Source organism: Anoplophora glabripennis, unplaced genomic scaffold (assembly GCF_000390285.2).
Source record: "Anoplophora glabripennis isolate ALB-LARVAE unplaced genomic scaffold, Agla_2.0 scaffold11, whole genome shotgun sequence".
Classification (NCBI taxonomy): domain Eukaryota; kingdom Metazoa; phylum Arthropoda; class Insecta; order Coleoptera; family Cerambycidae; genus Anoplophora; species Anoplophora glabripennis.
Genome location: NW_019416496.1, coordinates 461,212 through 485,347, shown reverse-complemented (window position 1 = coordinate 485,347; position 24,136 = coordinate 461,212). Strand labels below are relative to the sequence as shown.

The 24,136-nt window shown below is 32.2% G+C and overlaps 2 protein-coding genes across 2 annotated transcripts in view; one reads left to right on the top strand and one right to left on the bottom strand.

Annotated features, from left to right (window-relative positions):
• The window catches only part of LOC108908312 (thrombospondin type-1 domain-containing protein 4), a 159,691-nt gene extending 158,698 nt beyond the window's left edge, over positions 1–993 (bottom strand). Inside the window, exon 1 of the mRNA XM_018712338.1 lies at positions 916–993. Within this exon, the coding sequence (XP_018567854.1) occupies positions 916–984 (69 nt within the window). The 5' untranslated portion in view covers positions 985–993. The remainder of the gene's footprint in view (positions 1–915) is intronic.
• An 8,091-nt stretch (positions 994–9,084) lies between these two features.
• LOC108907703 (gustatory and odorant receptor 22-like) lies at positions 9,085–12,613 on the top strand. The gene is made up of 6 exons (XM_018711496.1): positions 9,085–9,335; positions 9,389–9,626; positions 9,678–10,023; positions 10,101–10,340; positions 10,419–10,537; positions 12,479–12,613. Exons 1-6 carry the CDS (start codon positions 9,085–9,087, stop codon positions 12,611–12,613), a joined length of 1,329 nt encoding a protein of 442 aa, XP_018567012.1.
• Positions 12,614–24,136: the final 11,523 nt, after the last annotated feature.

Genomic DNA, 24,136 nt, shown 5'->3' with positions numbered 1-24,136 from the left:
AATCTAGATTAAAAAAAAAAAATCAAAAAAATATGACGCACAGAGGGAGCACTGGGTAATACGCTATATAAATTTCAAGTACATCTGTGCATTTGAGTAAACCCGATATACCTCCTTAAGGATATAGTTAGAAAGTCCAAAGTACAGTATCAATATTAATTGATATTACATAGGTACATTTGATTTTGTATAAATAAAATCTAAACAGCATTTCCCACTAAACTAAATACAGATTAGTTTCAAAGCAGGGACTTCAGTGGCGACTTTCTTGTTTACCGTAAACCATAACCAACGAAATTTTAATTTGGAATGATCATAATTAATATCCCCTGAGTACCTATAACAGTGCACAGATAGTATTGTTAAATATCACGAAATAACACATTTCGTGGTAGTTCAAGCAATTTTACTATAGTTGAGAAATACACCATCATTACATCTTCCGAATACAACTTAATGTTTTTTTCTTTGCACAAATCCATAAAACGTTATAAACATTTATAAGTTTATCGAGATTTCTTTGGGAGAAGATTCAACTTAATTAGCAATATGGCGATTAATGTTTGACAAAATATCCATCGATATATCCTACTTACCTACTTTGCTTTATTATACAAATTTGGTTTGAATAATTTCAAAGCACAAATTAATAATTAAACGGGGGATTTCGATTGGAGAAAAAATAGCATGTTGTATTCGTAAAATTTGCTCGCCACAAAAGTAATACTTTTAATCCTAATATAACAATATATTATTTGCACTGACGAATGCATAACTTTATTTTAACGTTAGGTTGTCGGGTCAAGGTATGCGTCGATTTGTTATTTTCACGGACGATGTTTCTCTTTTAAGTGCCTTTAACTGTATTTGATTAATAGTTTTGGTGAAATATGGTGTATTCAAGTGAATACTTACTTGAAGCGGATATTTCGAGGGTCGCCTTTCTTTCTTCGGTTCTAATTCCAATTTCTGCGAAAGGCACATGCTTATAAACGCCAAGACCAACGTCACCCTACAACAAAACAAAAAAAACGATAACAACTTTTTTATATTTTTCATCGATATTAAAAATAGATTATTTATAGTTCTCCTTTATAAAACTAAGTATTTAAATTTAGTACCGTTTAAATATATATTTTTCGTTTGTTATAAAAAGTTTGAGATACGCCACTGGTGATATCACTTAACCAGATCATTTCTGTAATAGATTTATCCGACTAGGTAAAACGTTTCTGGTGAAAGGGACATAAAAACTCTCCCACTTGTTTAAATTTGATAGAAACGGTTTGATGTGGGATTTATTCGCTTTTAGTTATACGACTTAAAAATTTGTTTAATCCATTTGATGATGATAGATGAACATTCCGGTTGGATATACTGAAAGCTTGGAATAGTTTCATTCCTAAAACGATTATCGAAAAGTAAGGAAAGTGGATTAATATTTTCTTTTCTGATTTTAAGAGAGGTATTAAAAGCTAGTAAAAAAAACATTTTCTAATTAATTTAGACTTGGTATTATCCGGTAAAGACAAATTCCTCATCATCTACAGTGTTCACAAAGTTGACATATTTTTAATAGTTGTTGTTGAATGCAGATATCGTAAAAGCTATAGTTATAATATTAAATAACACTTTGAGTTGAGAATCTCATATAGATACTCTCTCTAAAAAACTTGCAACTGTTTGTTTTGCATTATATAGACTTAGATATATTGTTAATAAGTCGGTGCTGTTATCCTATTATTATGCGCATTGCTTTTCAAGGCTTAAATACGAGATAATTTTTTGGGGTTCATCTAGTTTTGTTAGCAGGGCTTTTATAATGCAAAAGAGAGCAATTACAAATATTTTATTGCTAAGCCCATGGGAGTCTTGTAGATCTAAATTTAAAGATTTAAAGCTACTGCCGCTTCCATGTAGGTATTTATATTCTAGAATTACTGTTGTATGTAAAAACTAATATTAACGATTTCAGAATGAATAATTTTTATCATAATTATCTGATGAGATCTCGTCATGATTTGATTGTTCCTATACATAGTTTGACTTTCTTTGAAAAGAGTCGGCAATACATGGGGATTATATTGTATAACAAGTTGCCGAATAGAATAAAATTGATATACAGGGTGTTAAAAAAAAAGTGTAAAATATTTCAGGAGGTAATAGTATGAACCAAAATAAGCAGAAAAGTCTTAATAGACATGGGTAACGGTTGCGGAGATATGGACCACTATTCGTATTTCAAACATTTTATTTTATTAGGAATAAACCGACAAAGGAAGCTTTTAACAAACAAAAAACAAAGTTACAGAAGATGTTCAAAGTGCCCTCCGTTCATTTCCAAGCAGGCACGACATCTTCGTCTCGACGATATTCGAACTCTTTCGAAAACACCNACCACTTTAAACGCTTTTTAAAACGAAAATATTCAAATTGATAGCGGCGATATAGCGCTTTGACAGATGACGTTTAAGTTCATTTGCTATACGCTACGCCCTACGTCCAAATTTTCAGAACCAACTTGACCACGTTTTTATTTGAACGCTCGTTAGATACTCTCTGTAAAAAACTTGCAACTGTTTGTTTTGCATTATATAGACTTAGATATATTGTTAATAAGTCGGTGCTGTTATCCTATTATTATGCCCATTGCTTTTCAAGGCTTAAATACGAGATAATTTTTGGGGTTCATCTAGTTTTGTTAGCAGGGCTTTTATAATGCAAAAGAGAGCAATTAGAAATATTTTATTGCTAAGCCCAAGGGAGTCTTGTAGATCTAAATTTAAAGATTTAAAGCTACTGTCGCTTCCATGTATTTATATTCTAGAATTACTGTTGTATGTAAAAACTAATATTAACGATTTCAGAATGAATAATTTTTATCATAATTATCTGACGAGATCTCGTCATGATTTGATTGTTCCTATACATAGTTTGACTTTCTTTGAAAAGAGTCCGCAATACATGGGGATTATATTGTATAACAAGTTGCCGAATAGAATAAAATTGATATATAATCTAAAAATTTATAAGCGGGAAGTTGAGATTTTGTTAATGGAACATTGCTTCTATTCTGTACACGAATATCTATCTAGTATATTGATTTAATTTTATATTTTCTACTTTATCTACATCTTATTTGTATTTTATTGTCATTTTCTTCTGTATGTATGTTATATTTTTATATGTAAGTCTTTAGGTACATTTATATTTGTAATTTGCCATTTTTACCACCTATTTTGACGTGTCCCATGTCATTTCAATGATCTTATGGACAATAAANATAGCATTTGCGGATAAATTCAATCTATTTCATAATAGTCAGCATGGTTTCAGAGCTGGTAGGTCCACGCAGTCGGCAGTTATGAGTTTTTTAAATGATCTATATTTTAATGTTAATAATAGTAAAAAATGTCTGGGAATCTTTATGGACCTCAGTAAAGCATTTGACCTTGTTAATCACGGCATACTAAATGAGAAGTTATATAAATATGGATTTAGAGGTAAACTTGGTGACTGGCTCAAATCCTATTTATCTGAGAGGAAGCAACTTACAGAGGTTAATAACTTCTGTTCAAAACCTGAGCCTATTACTTGCGGAGTTCCCCAGGGGTCAGTTTTGGGGCCCTTATTATTTATAATATATGTCAATGATTTGGTGTGTAGTGTTAGCAATGGAAGTCTTGTACTTTTTGCTGATGATACCTCATATTTGGTGTCTGAATATGATTACATTAGATTAACAAATACAGCTCAATCAAAGTTAAATGACCTTTGTAATTGGTTCAGAAAGAATCATCTTATTATGAACAAAGATAAAACTGTTATTATGAATTTTACTCCTAGAGTCAACAGTACGAATTTTAGTCATCTGCTTAGAATCGATCAAAGATCCATAAAACAGGTGCAAGAAACCAAATTTTTGGGTTTGTATTTAAACAACACTTTGAGTTGGGAATCTCATATAGATACTCTCTGTAAAAAGCTTGCAACTGTTTGTTTTGCATTGTATAGACTTAGATATATTGTTAATAAGTCAGTGCTGTTATCCTATTATTATGCGCATTGCTTTTCAAGGCTTAAATACGGGATAATTTTTTGGGGTTCATCTAGTTTTGTTAGCAGGGCTTTTATAATGCAAAAGAGAGCAATTAGAAATATTTTATTGCTAAGCCCAAGGGAGTCTTGTAGATCTAAATTTAAAGATTTAAAGCTACTGTCGCTTCCATGTATTTATATTCTAGAATTACTGTTGTATGTAAAAACTAATATTAACGATTTCAGAATGAATAATTTTTATCATAATTATCTGACGAGATCTCGTCATGATTTGATTGTTCCTATACATAGTTTGACTTTCTTTGAAAAGAGTCCGCAATACATGGGGATTATATTGTATAACAAGTTGCCGAATAGAATAAAATTGATATATAATCTAAAAATTTATAAGCGGGAAGTTGAGATTTTGTCAATGGAACATTGCTTCTATTCTGTACACGAATATCTATCTAGTATATTGATTTAATTTTATATTTTCTACTTTATCTACATCTTATTTGTATTTTATTGTCATTTTCTTCTGTATGTATGTTATATTTTTATATGTAAGTCTTTAGGTACATTTATATTTGTATTTTGCCATTTTTACCACCTATTTTGACGTGTCCCATGTCATTGCAATGATCTTATGGACAATAAAATTATTATTATTATTATTATTACTTCAACAACTTTATTGGCCAATAAAGGTGCTGTTCTTACAACCATCAAACGGCATGGTGGATGGAAGAGCTCCTCTGTAGCAGAAAGTTATGTTGAGGAGTCTATATCTAACACAACTTGATATTGCAAGGAAAATCCAAGGAAAATATAGTTTCTTACAAGAAGAGACATCTGTGACTTGTGCAAATTCTTGACAAACTTCGGTAGATGTTATATGTATTCCAAAAATGATGGCAACAATGCTACAAGAGTTGCTATTAACGGAAAGGAAATTAAATGTGATAAAACAAAAAACGAAATGTAGGTTACTATAAATGAAAATGTTAATGTTAATAAGTAAATAAATTAAATTTGAATTATTATAAGTTTATTATTTTTTCATTATTCTACTAGTGAAATAAAGTTACTTTGTTCCATTAGTGGAGAAAAGTCCGCTATTTCAAATCAAGTGTTTTCTTAGCGTGGGTATAATTATTTTCAGACAGAAATAATTAATAACTGTTGTCAGAAAGTTCGTTACTAATTTTTACACTAAACTGGAAGTTCCTTTGTTATGACATAGGCATCGTAAAAGCTGAAAATAAAACGCTGAGAAGTTGATTATGTTGGCGATGACAGAAGCAAAAATATATCGCAGAGACTTCAGAAAAGCCGGTGTCTGTGAAAATGCCCGCTTTGCCTGCGCCCTGAAAAATGTGCTCTTCGTATATCCACAAAAAATAAACAGGAACGTCATTAAACTGTATGCCTTACACCTTGAAAGAAAACGAAAAGGTTGGATACCAGTAAATTCAGGCAACAATAAATACTCCCGATCAAAAAAGCAAGCTCTTGGAGTTAATAAAATTTTAGTAAATCCAACTGCTCGGATTGTATATTTTTTTATGAACAAATAGTTCGTTTCGTTCAGTTTGGAATAGGAGCTATTAATATCTACAATTGCAACTAATCCGAAGGTCAATCTATTTTAAGAATATTCCTAATTTTTTTATTTCGAAGCGCCATGGAATTTCTATTAGACTAATAAATCACTTCAGTGTGGTAGTCGAGCAAACAAAAATTTATACACTCCGAATAAACGTTCTTAAATTACCATACAGGAATTCTCATATACAGAGGGTTCAGTTTATATTCGGCCAAACGTCAGTAACCGGCTATAAGATGAAAGGGGGAAGTTCAAATAAAATTTTGTCGAAAAATGTTGAAGGTGAAACAATTGTTACTATTTTCGGGCGTATTTCGAAAATTCGTTAGAAATTTGTTTCTAATCTACGTAGACCTTTTATAAAACATAAATGTTTCGCCATTGAGCAAAGCAGATATTTTTTCCTTAGAAAAACATCGTATAACTAACATTCCGATAGGTCGTCTAGATTTTCGTAGACAGTAAAAAAAGTGAAAAAAAACACGTATATAGTGGAGTCAAGATAGCTTAAAATTACGCATTATTTCGAAATAATTATGGGAAGCATGGATTTTCCTAAAACCTTTTGAAATTACTTGGAGATAAGTATTAGAAAAAAGTTATAAACTAATTTTTGTACGCTAATTGTTTAAACAATAATTAATAGTTTTTTAAGAACATTTAAAATAATTCAATGAATTTTAAATCGAATTCTTTCAAATTGGCAACATAGGGGTTTCCGATGTCGCTGAACAAGAATATGATGTCGGAAAATGAAAATTATCATTATCATAATTATTAACAATTATTAAAAATGAAAATTATAAATGGCTACAGAGGTTTTATTGAAAATATTTTTTATTTTTTAAAAAACAAATTTATTACAAAATAATTAATTTTTAAATCTCATCGAGTTCTTGCTCTTCTTCGTCCCCTATTATTTATTTATTCATTAATTATTTTAAAAATGGATCAATATTCATATATAAATATTAAACTCGTACATACAGGTTTAGCATAAAAGAAAACGAATATAAATACCTTGAATACAAACTGAAGATTATTTGTAATATTAAGTAATAATATTACATTAAAAAATTGCAAGTGTACGAGAGTATTAACCTCAAAATTAACAAAATATGTGAATAATACACTTTTAAGACACTGATAACTGCAGCTTACTCGAAAACATAAAAATCATATTCTTATACCATTTATAATAATTATTATTTAATTCTTATAAACGAAATACGCTTTTAAAATAAATAAAAGTGATTAGACTCATATCTGTGTCTACATCAATAAGAGAACTTATATTCACAATTTCAGATAGAATATACGTTTTAAAAATGAATATTAAATCAATTCATTAAAAAAAGTTATTTTTTGCTGTTATAACAATTTTTCACTTATTACTATAAATAAACAAATTTTTTCGCTGAATTTACTTTTTTTAAGGTTTTAACTTAATTCTTTGATGGTTTATTAAACAAAAAAAAAATTTTTTTTGTACATTATTAAACTTTATTTAACAATAAATTTCACGGATTTTTCATGAAATATTTTTATTTTTTGTTATTTTTTGTTTTTTCAACTATTATTTCAATTTTTTAAGAAAAATAAAATGCACCATCTTAAAGTAGAGATTTTAAGCTTTAAAAAGTGCTCTCATAAAGTTTCAATATCACATTTACAACTATAGTTTTTGATCTATAAAGTATGGCCTAAAAAGTCAAATTTGTGATTTTTTAAAATTATTGAATATGTTGGGCTCAATATTTTTCAAATTAATTTTTTAAGATTTTTTCCATATCGCTCACTGTTTCAATTGTCATTTGAAGAGTAATCTGTGAAAGTTACAGATATTTATTTTAAAAATTAAAAGAATGACAGCTATTTTATTATTATTGTACAAAATTATAGAATGACGTAACTTTGTACGTATGTACTATATATTTTTTTTTCTCAAGTTTAAAGACATAAAATTCTGATAGCCGGATGACTCTTCTTTTATTTAAATTTTTGTGAGGTCGATTTGATCAATTAGATCAAAAGTTATAACAAATTTAGTGTAGCGCGTTCGGGGCCGCCCGTCTCATTTTTCGTACGTTAGAAAAAAAATTCTACAACTTTCAATTCGCATTTTAGAAAAATACTTTATTAACATTTTTTATGTAAAATTCTTTCGAATGGCGCAGTTACTTTTTTAGAAAATTATATTTTTTTATATATTTTGCAAAAACTGTAATTTTGCAACTAATTTGTTAAATAAATAATTTAGCGTACACTCTACTATTGGTAACTTTTTATATGTTGTTTCTGACAACTTTACAAAGCGAAAAATAAAAAGTTCTCTCTTCCCGTAATGGTGTACAAAATTATAGAATGACGTAGCTTTCTACGTATGTACTATATATTTTTTTTTCTCAAGTTTAAAGACATAAAATTTTGATAGCCGGATGACTCTTCTTTTATTTAAATTTTTGTGAGGTCGATTTGATCAATTAGATCAAAAGTTATAACAAATTTAGTGTAGCGTGCTTGGGGCCGCGCGCTTTTCGAGAGCTATACTTGGGGGCCGCCCGTCTCATTTTTCGTACGTTAGAAAAAAAATTCTACAGCCTTCAATTCGCATTTTAGAAAAAAACTTTATTAACATTTTTTATGTAAAATTTCCTGTTTTTTCGAATGGCGCAGTTAATTTTTTTTAAATTAATTTTTTTTATATATTTTGCAAAAACTGTAATTTTGCAACTAATTTCTTAAATAAATAATCTAGCGTACACTCTACAGTTGGTAACTTTTTATATGTTGTTTCTGACAACTTTACAAAGCGAAAAATAAAAAGTTCTCTCTTCCAGTAATTTTCGCGAAGTCAAAATCTATCTTGACTCCACTAGCAAAGCCAGCTTAGCATCACTTCTTTCGAGTTACTTTTTTCATATTATCATTCTATACACCCTTCTAATAAAATGTGTACTAATAATATTTTCAGGTTTTATGATCTAATTTGACTAGAGTACTGTGGACAGTGAGAAAATTCAACAGACACGCTCAAGATTGATTGTTATCCTACAGTTTTCTTTTCTTGGCGTGAATTGAGCGGTACAATCTTAAGAGGAGGGTCATCCAGCTTCTTCGATTTAATTTAGAAAATAAACAAAACAAATCGTAACACTACGACCCCATATAACGCCTTCAACGCTGCCGTCATTTATCAAGGGCCTTCAGAGAGGCGTTGTCTTGCCCCGCAATACGAACTAATTATAAAAATGATTGATCACCCAGGTCATTACAAGGTATCGAAATAATTAAACGATATTTTTTGTTCAACACCTTGTAATAACTCCGAGCACGCAAGGATATAGCACACGTATCAATTATAACGTTCATTCCACCTCTCAATCGAGAGCGACGGGTTACGGCAAGAGTTTGGCTTAGTTCTTGATTACCTCGAGATGCACGGTTTTGATCCCCTTCCCCAAGAAGGCCGCCACAGGAGGCACCCAGGACAAGACCAACATCTGAAAGTGTCCGAGGTCATCCAAGTCAGTGGGACGCCAGCCAGTGGCATAAGAGTCAGTAACGCGGATCCTGAACTGCTGCATCAATACGATAACTTCTACCACACCACCAAGAGCCTGTTGGTGCTCTTTCAGATCATGGGGGTAATGCCAATCGAAAGGGACATTGGCAAAACTACTTACAGGTGAGTTATTGTCGGTTTAACGTCCAAGAGAAGTCCATTTTGCTTGGTTTCAGGTGGACATCAGCTACGAACATTTGGGCTTATTTCGTGTACATAGTAGAGACTATATTCGTCACTATAGTCTTCAAGGAACGCCTTGAGTTGGTGCTTTTGCCAGGAAAAAGATTTGACGAATACATCTACGCTATAATATTCCTGAGCATTTTGATCCCACACTTCTTGCTGCCCATTGGAGCTTGGACGAATGGGCATGAAGTCGCCAAGTTCAAAAACATGTGGACCAAGTTTCAAGTAAGTACTGTGCCCCGTGAGGTATGAAAATGAGCCACTTTCATTTTCTAGTACAAATATTTCACGGTAACAGGGACCCCAGTGGTATTCCACAACCTAACCCTCATCTCCTACTCGCTCTGCGTTCTATCATGGGTGATTGGCATCGTGGTTATGCTGGCTCAATACTATCTTCAACCAGACATGCTACTGTGGCACACTTTCGGTTACTACCACATCTTGGCGATGTTGAACTGTCTCTGTTCCCTGTGGTTCATCAACTGCACCGCGAAGGGGAGAGTGGCGGGGTGGCTGGCGGAGAACCTCCACAATGCCTTGCAGTCTGCTGATGCCGCCAATAAGCTGGCTGAGTATAGGGATTTGTGGGTGGATTTGTCACATATGATGCAGCAGTTGGGTAAGACGTGTCAGACAGTACCTCTTATTCAATATACAAGTTTTCCAGCACTACTACACTTTAACGTATTTTTACAGGTACAGCATATAGCGGCTTATACGGCATGTACTGTGTCTTAATTCTGCTGACGACCATCGTGGCCAGCTATGGTTGTTTGACAGAAATCCTGGACCACGGTCTGTCCTTCAAGGAAGCGGGATTGTTCCTCATCTCTTTCTACTGCATGTCTCTACTGTACATTATCTGCAACCAGGCTCATTACGCCTCCTCGAAGATGGGTCCCGAGTTTAAGGAAAGACTGTTGAATGTCAACTTAGGTAAAAGAATTTAAAGAAATTGCTTTGTCAAACAGAACGTCTCGGCAGAGTCCTCTGAAAGGCCTTTTGTTGTTGCAGCTGCAGTAGACAGTAGGACCAGACAAGAAGTAAACATGTTTTTGACCGCCATCGATAAGAATCCTCCAGTTATGACCTTGAATGGCTACGCGAACGTAAACAGAAAATTGATATCGTCGGTAAGTATTCACCTCTGTGAATGCCAGTTGTCTTCTCAGCAGAAACATATATTTGATATGATAAAACAACTGGTACCAGTACCATTATTACTACAATCGGAAACTATTCCACACTCCAACGATCCACAATTTCATACCAAAATACAAATTATATACGAAAGAGCTCCCATCTGATATTGGCGAATGCCTCTTTCTATTCATATCACTCATTGTTTGCCGTGTGTGGCGATTTTATCGCGTTATTGGCTTTTGATTAGCGAGGCACGTTCTATTTGAGCACTTAATTAGGACTGTTTAATCAGTTGGCAGGCCTGACACAGAATTTTAATCGGGCGGCTAGATGACTTAATCTAATTATATTTAAACCCGAGGTGGTAATGCTGCTAGCGTAGCAAATTGATAGGAGATAATGGCCTTTTCACATTTTAAGGCATCGTTTTAAAGCTGCTACGTCCTGTTGAGCGCATGACAAATTATAACGTGCTATTTCTATAACCAAAATGACGTAATACATCAAATAACTTGGTATGTAATTAATAAAATCTTGACTCAAATTTAACATCAGCGCAAACCACGAATAATGGCTAATAACCTCTTTAGTTTGTGACAGTTGCGTAAAGATATGAAGATGAGTCAATTATAACTGAAACAAAACGAAGAAGTCTTACGTTGGATCCTTGTGGTACACCTGAATTAAGTAAATGTGGACTGTACTAAAAAGTAAAGAAAAAACGAACGATTTTATAGGTTGAATTTGTTGCTATTTAATAGTCATTTACACAGGGTGTATCGAAATTGTTTGGCCTAACTTTAATGGCATCAACACATATTAACAAAAATATACTTGCCTATAAGTATTGGACCATATTTTTTTCGACGCAAACGTAAATCAGAACAGTTACATAGAGATGTTGGAAATCCTTTTTAATGTCTGCTCTGGATGATATAAATTTACAGGACAGAAAAAATTTGTATTTTCAACATGTTAGTAAGATAAGATAGAAAATAGAAAATAATGTCGATCTTTTTTGTTGTTTGCCTAATGATATAAAAAATGCTTTACTTTTGTAGTCATATATGTCTTTTATTTTGTTCTTTGTTATTTGTAAGTTTGTACTATTTCTTTTTCTCTATTTTTTCAGAGTTAATTTTTCTCTCTTTATATAAAAAGTTATTTTTATATTTTATTACTAGATTTAACATATCCTGTTATAGGGCATCGCCTGTTGGATACGTATTTTAAATAAATAACTAAATAAATGACGATTGTCCTGCACACAGTGCAATTTGTGTAAGAAACTGGTTAGATCAGCATTTCCACAATACATGAATAGGACATTTTGGTCCTATAAGATGGCCTGCACACTCCCCAGACATAACCCCTCTTGATTTCTTTTTATGGGGATACTTGAAGCAATATCCCATGATTTACAAGATAATTTAAACCTTTTAAAGGAAAAATAGAAGCAATAGGCGACATAAACGAGTATACAATTCACTGGTTTATAAAAACTTTAGACTACCATTAACATTAGAAACATCTTCTTTCAGTAACATTTTTAAATTCCTCTCAAAAAACCAATACTTTTGGCACAAATTCACGTTTCCTTATTTTCTAACCACCCTATATGTCATTTTGAAAGTCTGAGTATGGCAAATGACTTTTCACGACAAGAAAAGCTTTTAATGAAGAATGACTTTTCCCCTTAAAATGCGAAATAAGGACAATTACAAGTATAGTTAAGTCCATTCGGGAACACACTGTATACATTTCATGGTGTTTTTTTTTCAAAATCAATCATAATCAAAGAATAATACACTTATCAAGTTAAAACAGTCCAAAAATAAGATTTCCAGCAACTTCTACATGCAAAATCCAATACTAACAACAAAATCATGCTTAACCATGAAATATTGAAAACAGTTGAACCCCTGTTGCAGACGGTGACATCCATGGCCACCTATTTAGTCATGCTAATGCAGTTCCGGTTGTCGCTGATGAGAAACGCCGCTATTGCAGCCCGACGCTCCGCAGCGGCGAACGCGACGTCCTTTGGGAACGCCACAGGACATTGAAGGATAGCTGATTCAGCAGCAAAAAGTGCACAGACGGTGCATTGTTATCCTGGCTGGAATCATCGTTATTTTCCGGCGACATTTGCAAATAATGGAGATGTAGTGTTAGGAAAGTAGGCGGAGTTTTTTTGTAATAAATCTCGAAGGATTCACACCCTGATTTAACACTGGGTGATTTTAGTTAGACTCCTGAAATTACTGGGATTGATTCCTTATATTGGGAAAAAATATGTTTTAATGTGTAAGCTTTATATTTAGGATGTTACTTTTTTACATAAAAAAGAGATTCCGCACTTTGGCTGCACGCCACTGAATCTGAAGATTAGTAAGTGAAGCTTCGAAACTCTCGGAAATCCCAACCAAGGACACACTTTCATACAATAGAGGACTTTACATCGTATGATGATTTTCATTTCGTGCGTATGATTCGCGGCTTATTTTTGTTGCTGTTTTGTGTTTTTCGGGATTAATTTAAGGTATAAACGAGTATCTAGCACTATGCAGCTGCTAAGATGGTTGAATATGAAATAAGACTAAAAACATATCATACTTTGTCTAGAATCCTATAACTTTTTATTAGTAAGACAAGGGTTTAATTTCCGTTCAAAAAACTAATTATAACTCGAGTCTTAATTAGATTTAAAAAATATATTCTCCCATATAAACTATAGGACCCCAATTTAAAGAAGTATTGGCTCTAGTTCTCGACAGTTTTAATTCTCGAGGGTCCATATTCCACATTTTCATTAAAAACCTACTTCTGATAATATTTATTACCCTTTTTAACGGGATATTGACTAAGTTATTGTTATTAAATTGACAGAAATGCTGGTGGTACTCAACTGCATGTGCAAGTATGGAAATTAACGTCAAAATGTATAAGAAACGAAAAAACAACTGGAATTATCTACATTGTAACTCGCTATGGGTGTAACAAATCTGCTTTAAAATAAATAACGAAAGCATTAATAACAATTACATAGTATTTACTTAATAAATTGTAATTAAGCCATTAATCTTAGTAATAGCTAGCATTTATTGTAATTTATAGCGGCTGTATTTTGTAAAAACTTGGCTCTCAGTATAAAATATGGGTTTAATATTATTTCAGTTGTTCGCATGCTATAATCTCATTATAATTCTGGGATTATCCTAAATATACTAGTAACATTAATATTAGTAACACGAAACAAGTCATTTGATTCTATTACTTGAATAAAATAATTTGTCAACCAGTGAAGCAAACTATGATAGAAACATTATTTAGCTGCTTTCTTTTCTTTGTACTGTCGTAGTACAAGCTCCGAAAACTCACTCTTTAGACCAGGAAAATCAGCTGGAAAATAACCATTTCGAGACTTTTTGTTTCGGCAATTAAACTATTCAACTTATTGATTCCAGATCTCGTGCGAGTTATTAGACAGTGATGAGGAATGAGAGGATGCGATGCCAAAACGTTCTGGTAATAATAACCCAGTTTATAAATGTTTAATTCAAAAGTCATAAATAAACTTCTTCTGTTTCGTAGGTCTTTTGAAGACGGAAAAAAAGTACTTTACTGTTTTCTCGTGGTTATGAACGAAACAAAGTTATAAGCGAAAAACGTGAATTTACATAAAAATTATACAATTAACCTGCCTGTAAACAATCTTCCCCCCATTTTTATGACTGTGGAAACTAATATGTTATTGTACATAATATTTAGCATCTATAGTGATAAATTCAGCTTGCCGAAACAAAAAGTCGCGAAATGGTCATTTCTCAGCTTATTTTCCTGGGCTATTATTTGGTAGTAACCAGGGACGGATACCTGGACGGTACACTAGTACACTCCAAATGATTTTGCATTGTTTGTAGCTATCGCTATTTCTTTTATTGATTGTAAAATGACAAAGAAATTTCAATAAACGTCATATTTTTTTTATAAAATCGAAACTGTTAAGTTTCCTGTGTTGCCAAAGGATATTTGTTAAATTTGAACAGACTACACCCCCTGATTGCAGCAATTCCCACAGAAAATTATAAACGCATGGACGAGGAAGCGAATACAAACCCATACGGCCTTTAATTACGGCAACGCCATGTGTGGCAAACACATTGGTAATAACCCACCACTGTATGCTCGAATAACTATTTAATAACTTGATAATTCAGCCGCCAATCAAGATAATTTCTGCTGTGAATGAGCTGTTGTTAGGAATACGCTGAAGTACGCATTCCGGGCAAATTTGAATATATGCTAAATTGTTGTGTTACGCAGTTCAACTGAGGCAATTGATTTTTATGGGGAATCGCTGGCAATTGGTTTGGAAGGACGACGGATTTGTTTGGCTGGAAAGTAACATGGAATCTCCAAAATCAGCGAGATTAAAATAAATGTGCATTTAGTTTTAAAAATAATATTATCAGTAGGCTTAGTGCGGCGCGGTGTTTAACAGGACCGTAGTCAAATTACGAATGAAAATATTAATATGTTTAGATAAAATATGTCGCAACATAGTACTGTTACCAAAAACCAAGGCTAAGTGGAAGATAAAATACCTATATAAAGGTAAATGACACCACTTACCCGATAAACATTAGTGTTTAAAAATACAATACAAATTTATGGTATTGCAATTTCAAGAGGATTCAATTTTCGCTCAACTTCCCAATTGGAGACATGAAGCCAATCGCAACCAAAGTAGAGATCTTTGTCTGGACCACGAAAAGCTGCAAAATAATATTTTTGGCCATGTTTCAAAAATTTCAGCCGACGTTTTTTACGAAGGTTCCAGCCACCCGCAAACACTAAAGGCGGAATAGGCGCCGACGAAGCCTGCAGCAATAGCAAATTTACCTCCTTTTCGGATTTCGGAAAATAAAAACTTCTCTGAAATATGTGAAATTCATACGGGGACTGCAATACAATATTACAGCATCACGTCAAACTACAAATTTCAGAATACTACAATCCAAAGATGGGCAAATTCCAAAGGAGGCCAATTTTCCAAATCTACGGCGGACTCGCTATAGGACCTCTGCTGCGCGATCAAGGAAGGCGATTGAACGTCGACTATGGTACCTTGCAGTTCAGTAACCAGAATCGTAATCTGGCTAGAATGTGCAGTAGGTACCACATAAAATTTAAAGCTGCATTATGTAAAGCTCTTTGCAAATCAAACATTATTTATTGTAAATCAATATTTTTCAATAAATTTAGATTTTCAATAATTCAGAACATTGTTAAATATTTTCAGGAATTTTTGCGAGCCCCAACCACCTTGGTGAATGTCCTAAGAAATAAATGCTTCCGAATTAGCATTAATACTATTTAATCTCATCTAGTTAATCAATAAATGGTTTTACGTCAATGATGAGATAATTTAGCTTGGTGTACCGCAGGGTTCCAATACTGGACCAATATTATTCTTGATTTTTATTAACGACACTATTTTTTGTCGGCTGACAAATGTGTTTTATTTGCCGACGACACATTTAATTACATCACAGAAGAATTCTTCACGATTAAAATTTTTTCAGAACAGATAAAAATATAAATTTAAAGAAAAATAACGTGTAAAATATTATTTGTTAAAAATGTCATAATATCAAATAGATCTACAAAATTGTTTTTTCTTGAGATCTTTGCAGATTTTGTAGTGAATTTTGCTAGAGCTAAGCTTTTTAAATTGCATTTTTAAATATGTCTATACATTTTGGTGAGTGTCCACTTCCTCGAAATATACGTTTCCTTAGAAATTCGAACTGATTTTAGTTGTCGTCCCTTTCATGTGTTATTGTTAGTATAGATACAAATGAAAAAAAAATTTTCAAATAATATACAAGATAAAATGGAACGATTTCTGTTATAAATTAGAAGAGTACACAAATATTATTTAATCGAATACATAACAGGTTATTTACATATTTAAGAAATTAATACTCTGGAAGCAGACTTATTGATTACAGATGCCTGTAATTTTATCTACAACTTGGTATTAATAAAACATATGTCCCGAGACCTGTTAATTACCTTCGGACCTGGGTGGTTTCGATAAATCACCTGCGTATACCTACAGGTTTATGGCGTGGAATTTTCATTCTGGGCGTCGAAAACTTTTACGCTTTCTTAATTTAGAGCCTCACTAATTTAACTGACTCACACTGAGACGTAGGCGGGGCTATGGGAGGCTTTTAGTGTTTTATTAAATCTTAGAAACGATTTGAGAACAGGTGGTTTGTTTATTATGATGATTGTTTTAAACAGTAACAATTCAAGCTTCACTAGATGTAGACATAGCTTTAGCTTATACCGGGAGCATGGTAAGTATTGTAAAAACAATATTTTTTTCCATATTAAATTTTTTTATGAAAAAATATGGATTTTTACGAAATAAACAGTTTCAATTTTAAAAAAAGAAATAAAAGATGTAAAATTTAATCATTAATTGATTTTAGCAAAAAAATTTAGATGACTGAAAGAAAAATTGCAGCGCGCAGTGGTTTGAACTCTTGAGGATTTAAAAAATCATATATTTTTTTAATTTCTGAAATCATCCCTTAACTTCTAGCCACCCTAACTCTGTTCATTTTAATTGTAAAAGAAAAAGTCAATAGACCATTTTTATGTAGAATTTTATGCTCTACAACTTTTATAGAAAACTTTTTTCTCGCTCTTATCTCTTCCGAGTTATCTTGAAAAATCTCTTTATTTTATCTTTTTTCAGTCACTTACTGTTAGTATACAAGTTTAACAGGAATTGAGGAGTACCCTTTATGTCAGAAATATGGAGTCGAGGAGGACACCTCTGTCCACCTTCTGGGACACTGTGAAGCCTTTGGGAGGTTAAGACATAAAGTCTTTGGTGCTGAAAAGCTGCAAGAACCTTTCATCCAGGCTGAGGCTGTCCCTTTCACTGCTACCACTACCATTGTTATTATATACTGTTCAGAATGTAGTAATGCACCGTGATATTCCTAATTCAATTATCGTTGTTTAATTGTGACAGTTGTTTTCAACCATTTTTCCGTCCATCAGCCTAAAAAAAATTGCTTACAGTCCGGTGCATATTTCTATTTATAGACCAAGAAATAAAGGTGAAAAATCATGGAGAACTCGTAAAAATTACTGGGCGTGATTTTATTGTTGGAAAGTCTTGGGAATGATACTACAAAAGGCGTCTCATCAAATGGGTCATGAAAAAAGTATAGCGTCATTGTTTTTTATCAACAAATAGGTCAAAAATTCGTAATTTTTCGTTCTACGCGTTATTGTAAAAAAACTCATCTTTAAAATGAGACATTTGATGAGACGCCTTTTGTATTATCATTCCCAAGACTTTCCAACAATAAAATCACGCCCAATAATTAATAAATTTCAAAATGATTCCTTTCCTTTTCTATTATTTTCTTTTCTATTAGATCTGCCGTTCCCGCCAAGCACGCGAATTTCCCACAAACAATTAACCTCAAATTGCCTTGAAATTGCCCGTCAGGACGTTCAAAGCGTGCCTTATCCGCTGTACGATCGGTCCCGTTATTAATTCGGACGGGTGTAACGCCAAAGCCACACAAAAAAGAACAAAAAACACGCCATTTGTCGCGCGCATTCACACAGGCATCCCATATGCGTCGCAGTGACCTAGAAACGCACGTGCGTCTCTCGCACAGCGTCACGCAAAAAGGCCCGCTTGTGCGCTCGGGGCATTCCTGCATACCTGACCGGTATGGATAGGCGCCACATTATTACCGTCGTCGATATAAAATCGCACCGCGACAGTTAGATTCGGTGAGTAATAGGCGTTTGTCATTTGTTTATTTATGCACTTGCACAGCGGTCGATTTATTTCGACTACGCAACGGCCGTAGAAATGATCGACGATCACCGCCATTTAGTTGTCGTTAACGGCGTTGACATTCCTTTATCGATGGGCAACAGTGTGGACATGCCTTAAATGGTAACGGATTATGAATTGGTTCAGAAGAGAACTTTGTTAATGAGAAATTTTTTTATAAAGCGTACAATCCGGGTACTTTTGTCAACAAACTAAATTTTTTGAAACTTTTTAGCGCCCTGTAGATTGGAAAATAAAACCCATAGAGCAAAACTTCATATGAGAAAAAAATTTTTTTTAAACCAAATAATCCACCGTTTAATTTATTCCCAAACTTTACGTTACACCCAGTATAAAAAAAACTGGGTCAAATGAACTATGACGCTCAAGCAATTTTATTGCATGAATCATTCAAAGGGTAATTTTAGATGAAAAAACCGGGGAGAGCTATTAAATTAGAGGGTGGAAATTGGAGATAGGGGTGAAAATGCACCCCTTTCAGTTTTTTAGTTGTAGCTCGAAAACGAAGCAAAATTTTGGCATAGTTCACAGGAAAAAATATTTAGAGAACTGAATTTCCCATTGAAAGGGTTTATTTAAAAAATTGAAAAGGAAAATATTATGCAATAAGTCGTTAATAAACCATTTGAAAAAAAGCAAAAAATTCGATTTTTTTTACTTTTTGCCTCTATTTTTTTTTTTTTTTTGAGTAAACACAGGCGTAGGTATTGCTTCATAAAAAAAAATAGATAAAATTTCCTTCAAAATAAGAGGTTGTAAAGTATATTTGGATGAAAATTGACTGATATATGCCCGCTAGACTTTTTTCGATTTTCGACGCGTTTACCCTTATACCTTTTAATTCTCATTTTTTGCAAAAAAGGAAGGAAATAAGACGTTCAAGGATTTTCATCACATGACTTGTTCTAAGGGTCATTAAAAACGAAAAAACCGCGGGGTGCTATTAAATTAGAGGGTTGAAATTGAAGATAGGGTTGAAAATGCATTTTTGCAGTTTTTTAAATATAGCACGAAAACGAAGCAAAATTTCGGTATAGTTCATAGGAAAAGTTTTGTAGAGAATTGAATTTCCTTCGAAATGGCTTATTTAAAAAATTTAAAAGAAACATTTTATGCAGAAAATCGTTAATAAAGAATTTAAAAAAAAAGCAAAAAATAAGATTTTTTGATTTTTTTTTACTTTATTGTCACTAATTTTTTTTAGTTGAAATAGGCAAAGAAAATTGCTGTACAAAAAAACTAGATGAGATTCCCTTCAAAATGATACGTTTTCAAAAGTTTTTGGACTAATATTGATTGCGTTATAACCGGTCAAACTTAAATATTTTTAGATTTTCGTAGTTTTTAACATAATAATTATTATAATTCTTATTATTTTTACAAAAAAGTAACGGTAAAAGTCGACCTTGTAGACTTAACCAAACGTAAAACTTTTGAAATAATTTTTTATTAAGAACCAATTCGTTGTAAAAATAATAAGAATTATCTATAATCATTATTATGTTAAAGACGACGAAAATCTAAAAAATATTTATTTTGGCCGGTTCAATATTAGTCCAAAAACTTTTGAAAACAGCAATTTTCTTTGCCTACTTCTACTAAAAAAAAATTGAGTCAAAAAAAGTAAAAAAAAAAATAAAAAATCTTATTTTTTGCTTTTTTAAAATTGTTTATTAACGATTTTTTGCCATATCGATGGGAAAGTTAATTCCCTACAAAATTTTAATTTTAAAAAATTCTAAATGGTTATAAAAGTGTAAAAATATGTATTTTTAGTATTGATCATTGTTCATTATGCCAACAAGTATTTCTAAAAAATTGTGTGCCCTTTCTGAACCTTAATTTAAACTCACGCTACGCGATAAATTTTTTGAAATTTTCTTAATTAACAATTCCGTCAATGGAAAACCGCGCAATCGATCGTTGCAAAATTTTTAGGGTATAAGTGACATATGTTTTACTATTTGTTCACAAAGTTTCATCAATATTTATAATCACTTATTTTAAAAATTGCTCCAAATATACATATGATTTTTTACTATTTTTCTCCCATTGTTAATGCAAAATTCAACTTTTCTGATTCGCAGTTGTTGTAACTTTATAGAAAATCGTCAAGTAAACAAAAAATAAAGAATAACTTTTTTATTTAGGGCTTACTTTCAATGATACAGGGAAAAATATGTCAAAAATCGAGTCATTTTTCGTTCTTTTAATATTTTTATTGTTCCCCTGAATTTAGCAATTGTTTTTTGGATTAGGCAAACTCGGATTCTTATTCTTCATAACATTTGGGATTTTCTGTACAAGAAAATAGATCACTTCAAATACAAACGCCTTGAATGCTCTGCCGCCTGGACTAAAAGTGTATTGCTTCAATTTTGAAGGAGGCAAAATAAGTTTTGATGATTAATTGAATATATTGTGTTTTATCGACAAATTCCGTATACTTTTCTGACAGAATATATATAATATAGTGACAAATTGCACTTTTGATACAAGTTTACAATTAAAATTAAAATTATTTGACTCTGTGACATTTATACCAGTCCAAACGTTCAGAAAATTTTTAACACTGTTTCACCCTCTATCTTTTAAACCAATCCAATGAACATATTTATTTGTGTAATTTATTAAAAATGGTACACACACACCAACTAACAACCTCTAGGCAAAAGTGACGTTGTCCAAACTGTTCTAATTCATGACCCAATAAATCTGGTTTTCAGTTTAGCCACACGACAAGAACCGAAGTATTTCCCAACGCCCTAAATTGCGAGTCAATTAAGCTTAGTGTCAAACCAGATTTACTCCCACCTCATATCTCAATCTCTAATTAAACGATAAAGTGGTGTTTCTTCATGTTGACACAATAACACTTGCCACACGTGATAAATATTTACCAATGACATACATACCTCTGCGTTGGCTGTGATGCAGCGTATGTAAATATCTGATTTGGTATTTGAACAATATAAAAAAACAACAGGTTAACTAGGGTCTAATAAAAACTGGTGTAAATCATTTTTGTTTTGTTTGTAATTAGGTGCAATTTCAAGTCGTGGCACGACGATAAAAAATTTGTGGATAAGTATTCGTATGGGCTTGTTACATATTTGTAGTGGTTTTTATTTTCTTTTTGCGATGTTTTCTTACCGTTTACATTGTACATTTATTTTGTAAAATGTATTATTCCTAATCCTTTATGAGTTTTTACTATATTTGATGTAAATATATGAGTAAAAGTGTGAATTTACATCATCTGATTCAATTATGTCATCATCCGGTGTGGTGTTGCCGTGCTAATTGCTCAATGGGCATGTTTAGATTCATTTGTGGCGTAATAATATACCACAACGGTTTAACTACATAAATATGTAACATAAATGTTATAAATAAATATAGACTTAAATAAACAATATGGCTTTGTGTAAATTATCTAAAGTAGATCTTTAAAGTTACTGAAGAGTTTGAGAAACATTAATTTGCCTAACCTTTACAAGCAGAATCCATATTGTATCTTACTATTTAAGACCTATTTTACATATTGTTTTACTTACACCATATTTTCTTTTCAGTTTAATATTCTCAAGAAGTGGCCATTGCTTTCCAACAAGTAGTAAAAGAAATAGAAGAAATAGTGAAAGAATAGAAGAAATAGAAATAGTGAAAAAACTTATTCTCTCTAAAAATATTACAAAATAATAATGCCTAGATTTTTTTCCTATAAATACGATGTAGTTTTCCTGTTTCTTACTAAAATTACACTTAGTAAACATACATACATCGATAACGTAAATTTCCGTTGTGGATAAATTACAAAAAAAATGTAAAATTATGTACTTAATGTAACTGTGAGTGTGTACTTTCACATAAAATTTTTATGAGGGTAGTTTACAGGAATTTATGACTGACTTTTCCCCTTAACTGGTCAATATGTGGAATAATACTCTAGACGCAAAAAATAGACTCTACAAATATATTAACACCAAGGGAATTGCCGCTGTTCCAAGAACTACATTTAAATGTATTAAATTCTAACAAGAACATCTCTTCAAGTCATTATTTACTTTGTAATTCCCACCTCAGATTTAACAATGATTTGTTTACGATGTGACTAACGACGACAAAGGCCGTGTTTAACATTTAAATGAAGTGTATTAACACTCTCGAGTGTTTGGTTGCTTCAGCTTTTATAACTTGATATAAGCTGTTACAACTAAGTCTTCTGTACGATGAAGAGCACTAATCTTCGATAACTCTGGCTTAATCCCATTTTATTACGGACGAAAGGTTATGGACGCTGATATTTATGTTTATGGACAATATGAAATTGCTATAAAAATTGTAAAAGCTTTTTGGGGCGCTACAAATCTAATCCAGTTCAAGGGAAATCTTATAAATAAATAAAACCACCGTTTATCATTGTTAACACAGAGCTATTGTTTTACTGAGTATTTTTTAATATGTAATGAAGTTCCTCTGTAAATTCCCTGGCATTGACTTCTGAATTTTTGTGTAAAACACAATCGACCTCCTATACCAACAACTAACAATGTCAGCATAAGTGTGATAACCCAGTCTGCTACGCCAGATATTCTTGGCTGGGTGGCTAGAAATAATCAATGAATGAGTCCCACTCCATTCATCTTTGATCCGTTTTGTTTGTTTGTCACTTTCAATGGATAGATTACGTTTACGACGACGTAGCTGACTGATTTTGTTGCGTCGAAAGAAGACGCAACAAAAATACGTTACAAATAATCACTGATTTAACCAAAGCAAATTAAGCTGTTATCAGGTTACAAACACACCAAAACGAAGCAAAGATAAAAATTATTTTCCAAGTCCATTCATTCTTTGTGAAACACAACGCATTCCAAACAAACATCATGTGTCAACACGTCATAAATGTTATCGTTGCTTATAATCCCAAATGTACCATATTGCATAATGGGCCTATTTTCGTAGATTACAATAAGGTTTATTAAAAAAATGTGGTAATCACTGCATCAGGATGTAAGTGGAATAATATGGAACAAAAGACGGTGCGGTTGGAGAAGAATTCTTTATATAAAGTAGTCGTCTGGGCTATTGTTAGGATTTTTACGCATATTAACGAAGCAGTTTGAATGGATAATCTGGATAGGGGATCAGTATGTCTAAGGAACATGGTTTTAATATAAAATCGAATGAGATATATCTTGTATCAGATTTCTACAGTCTATAAGCAACTTGTCTTATAGGATAAAACACACACTGGTCATAAATTGGTAGATTTTTTGATGCACAGTTATGTTAAGGCATAGCATAGTCTTTGTAGTGCAAAGCCTTAATAAATGATTAAATCAGCGGTCGGAGAAAAGTCACTTATTTTCTTCACCATAATATTGTATGAGTTCAATTAAAAGCCTTTTTTTCTCGAAAACCGCCCACAATAGGAAGTTCTAACAAGAGTACATTATTTTTAGAAAATAAAATTGTACATTAGAAATTGGAGCCCGAATTGTAAAAAAACTAACCTTAAAAAAATTAGAACCTAAAATGTAATAGGAATGCAGCGTAACTAGCGACCTCTTTAAAATATCCAAAAAATTATTAGACCCGTGTATTGGGACCCTTAAAAACCCCGGAATACCAAATTTCATAAAAATATTTGACACCGTTTGGAAATTTTCGTAAAAATTCT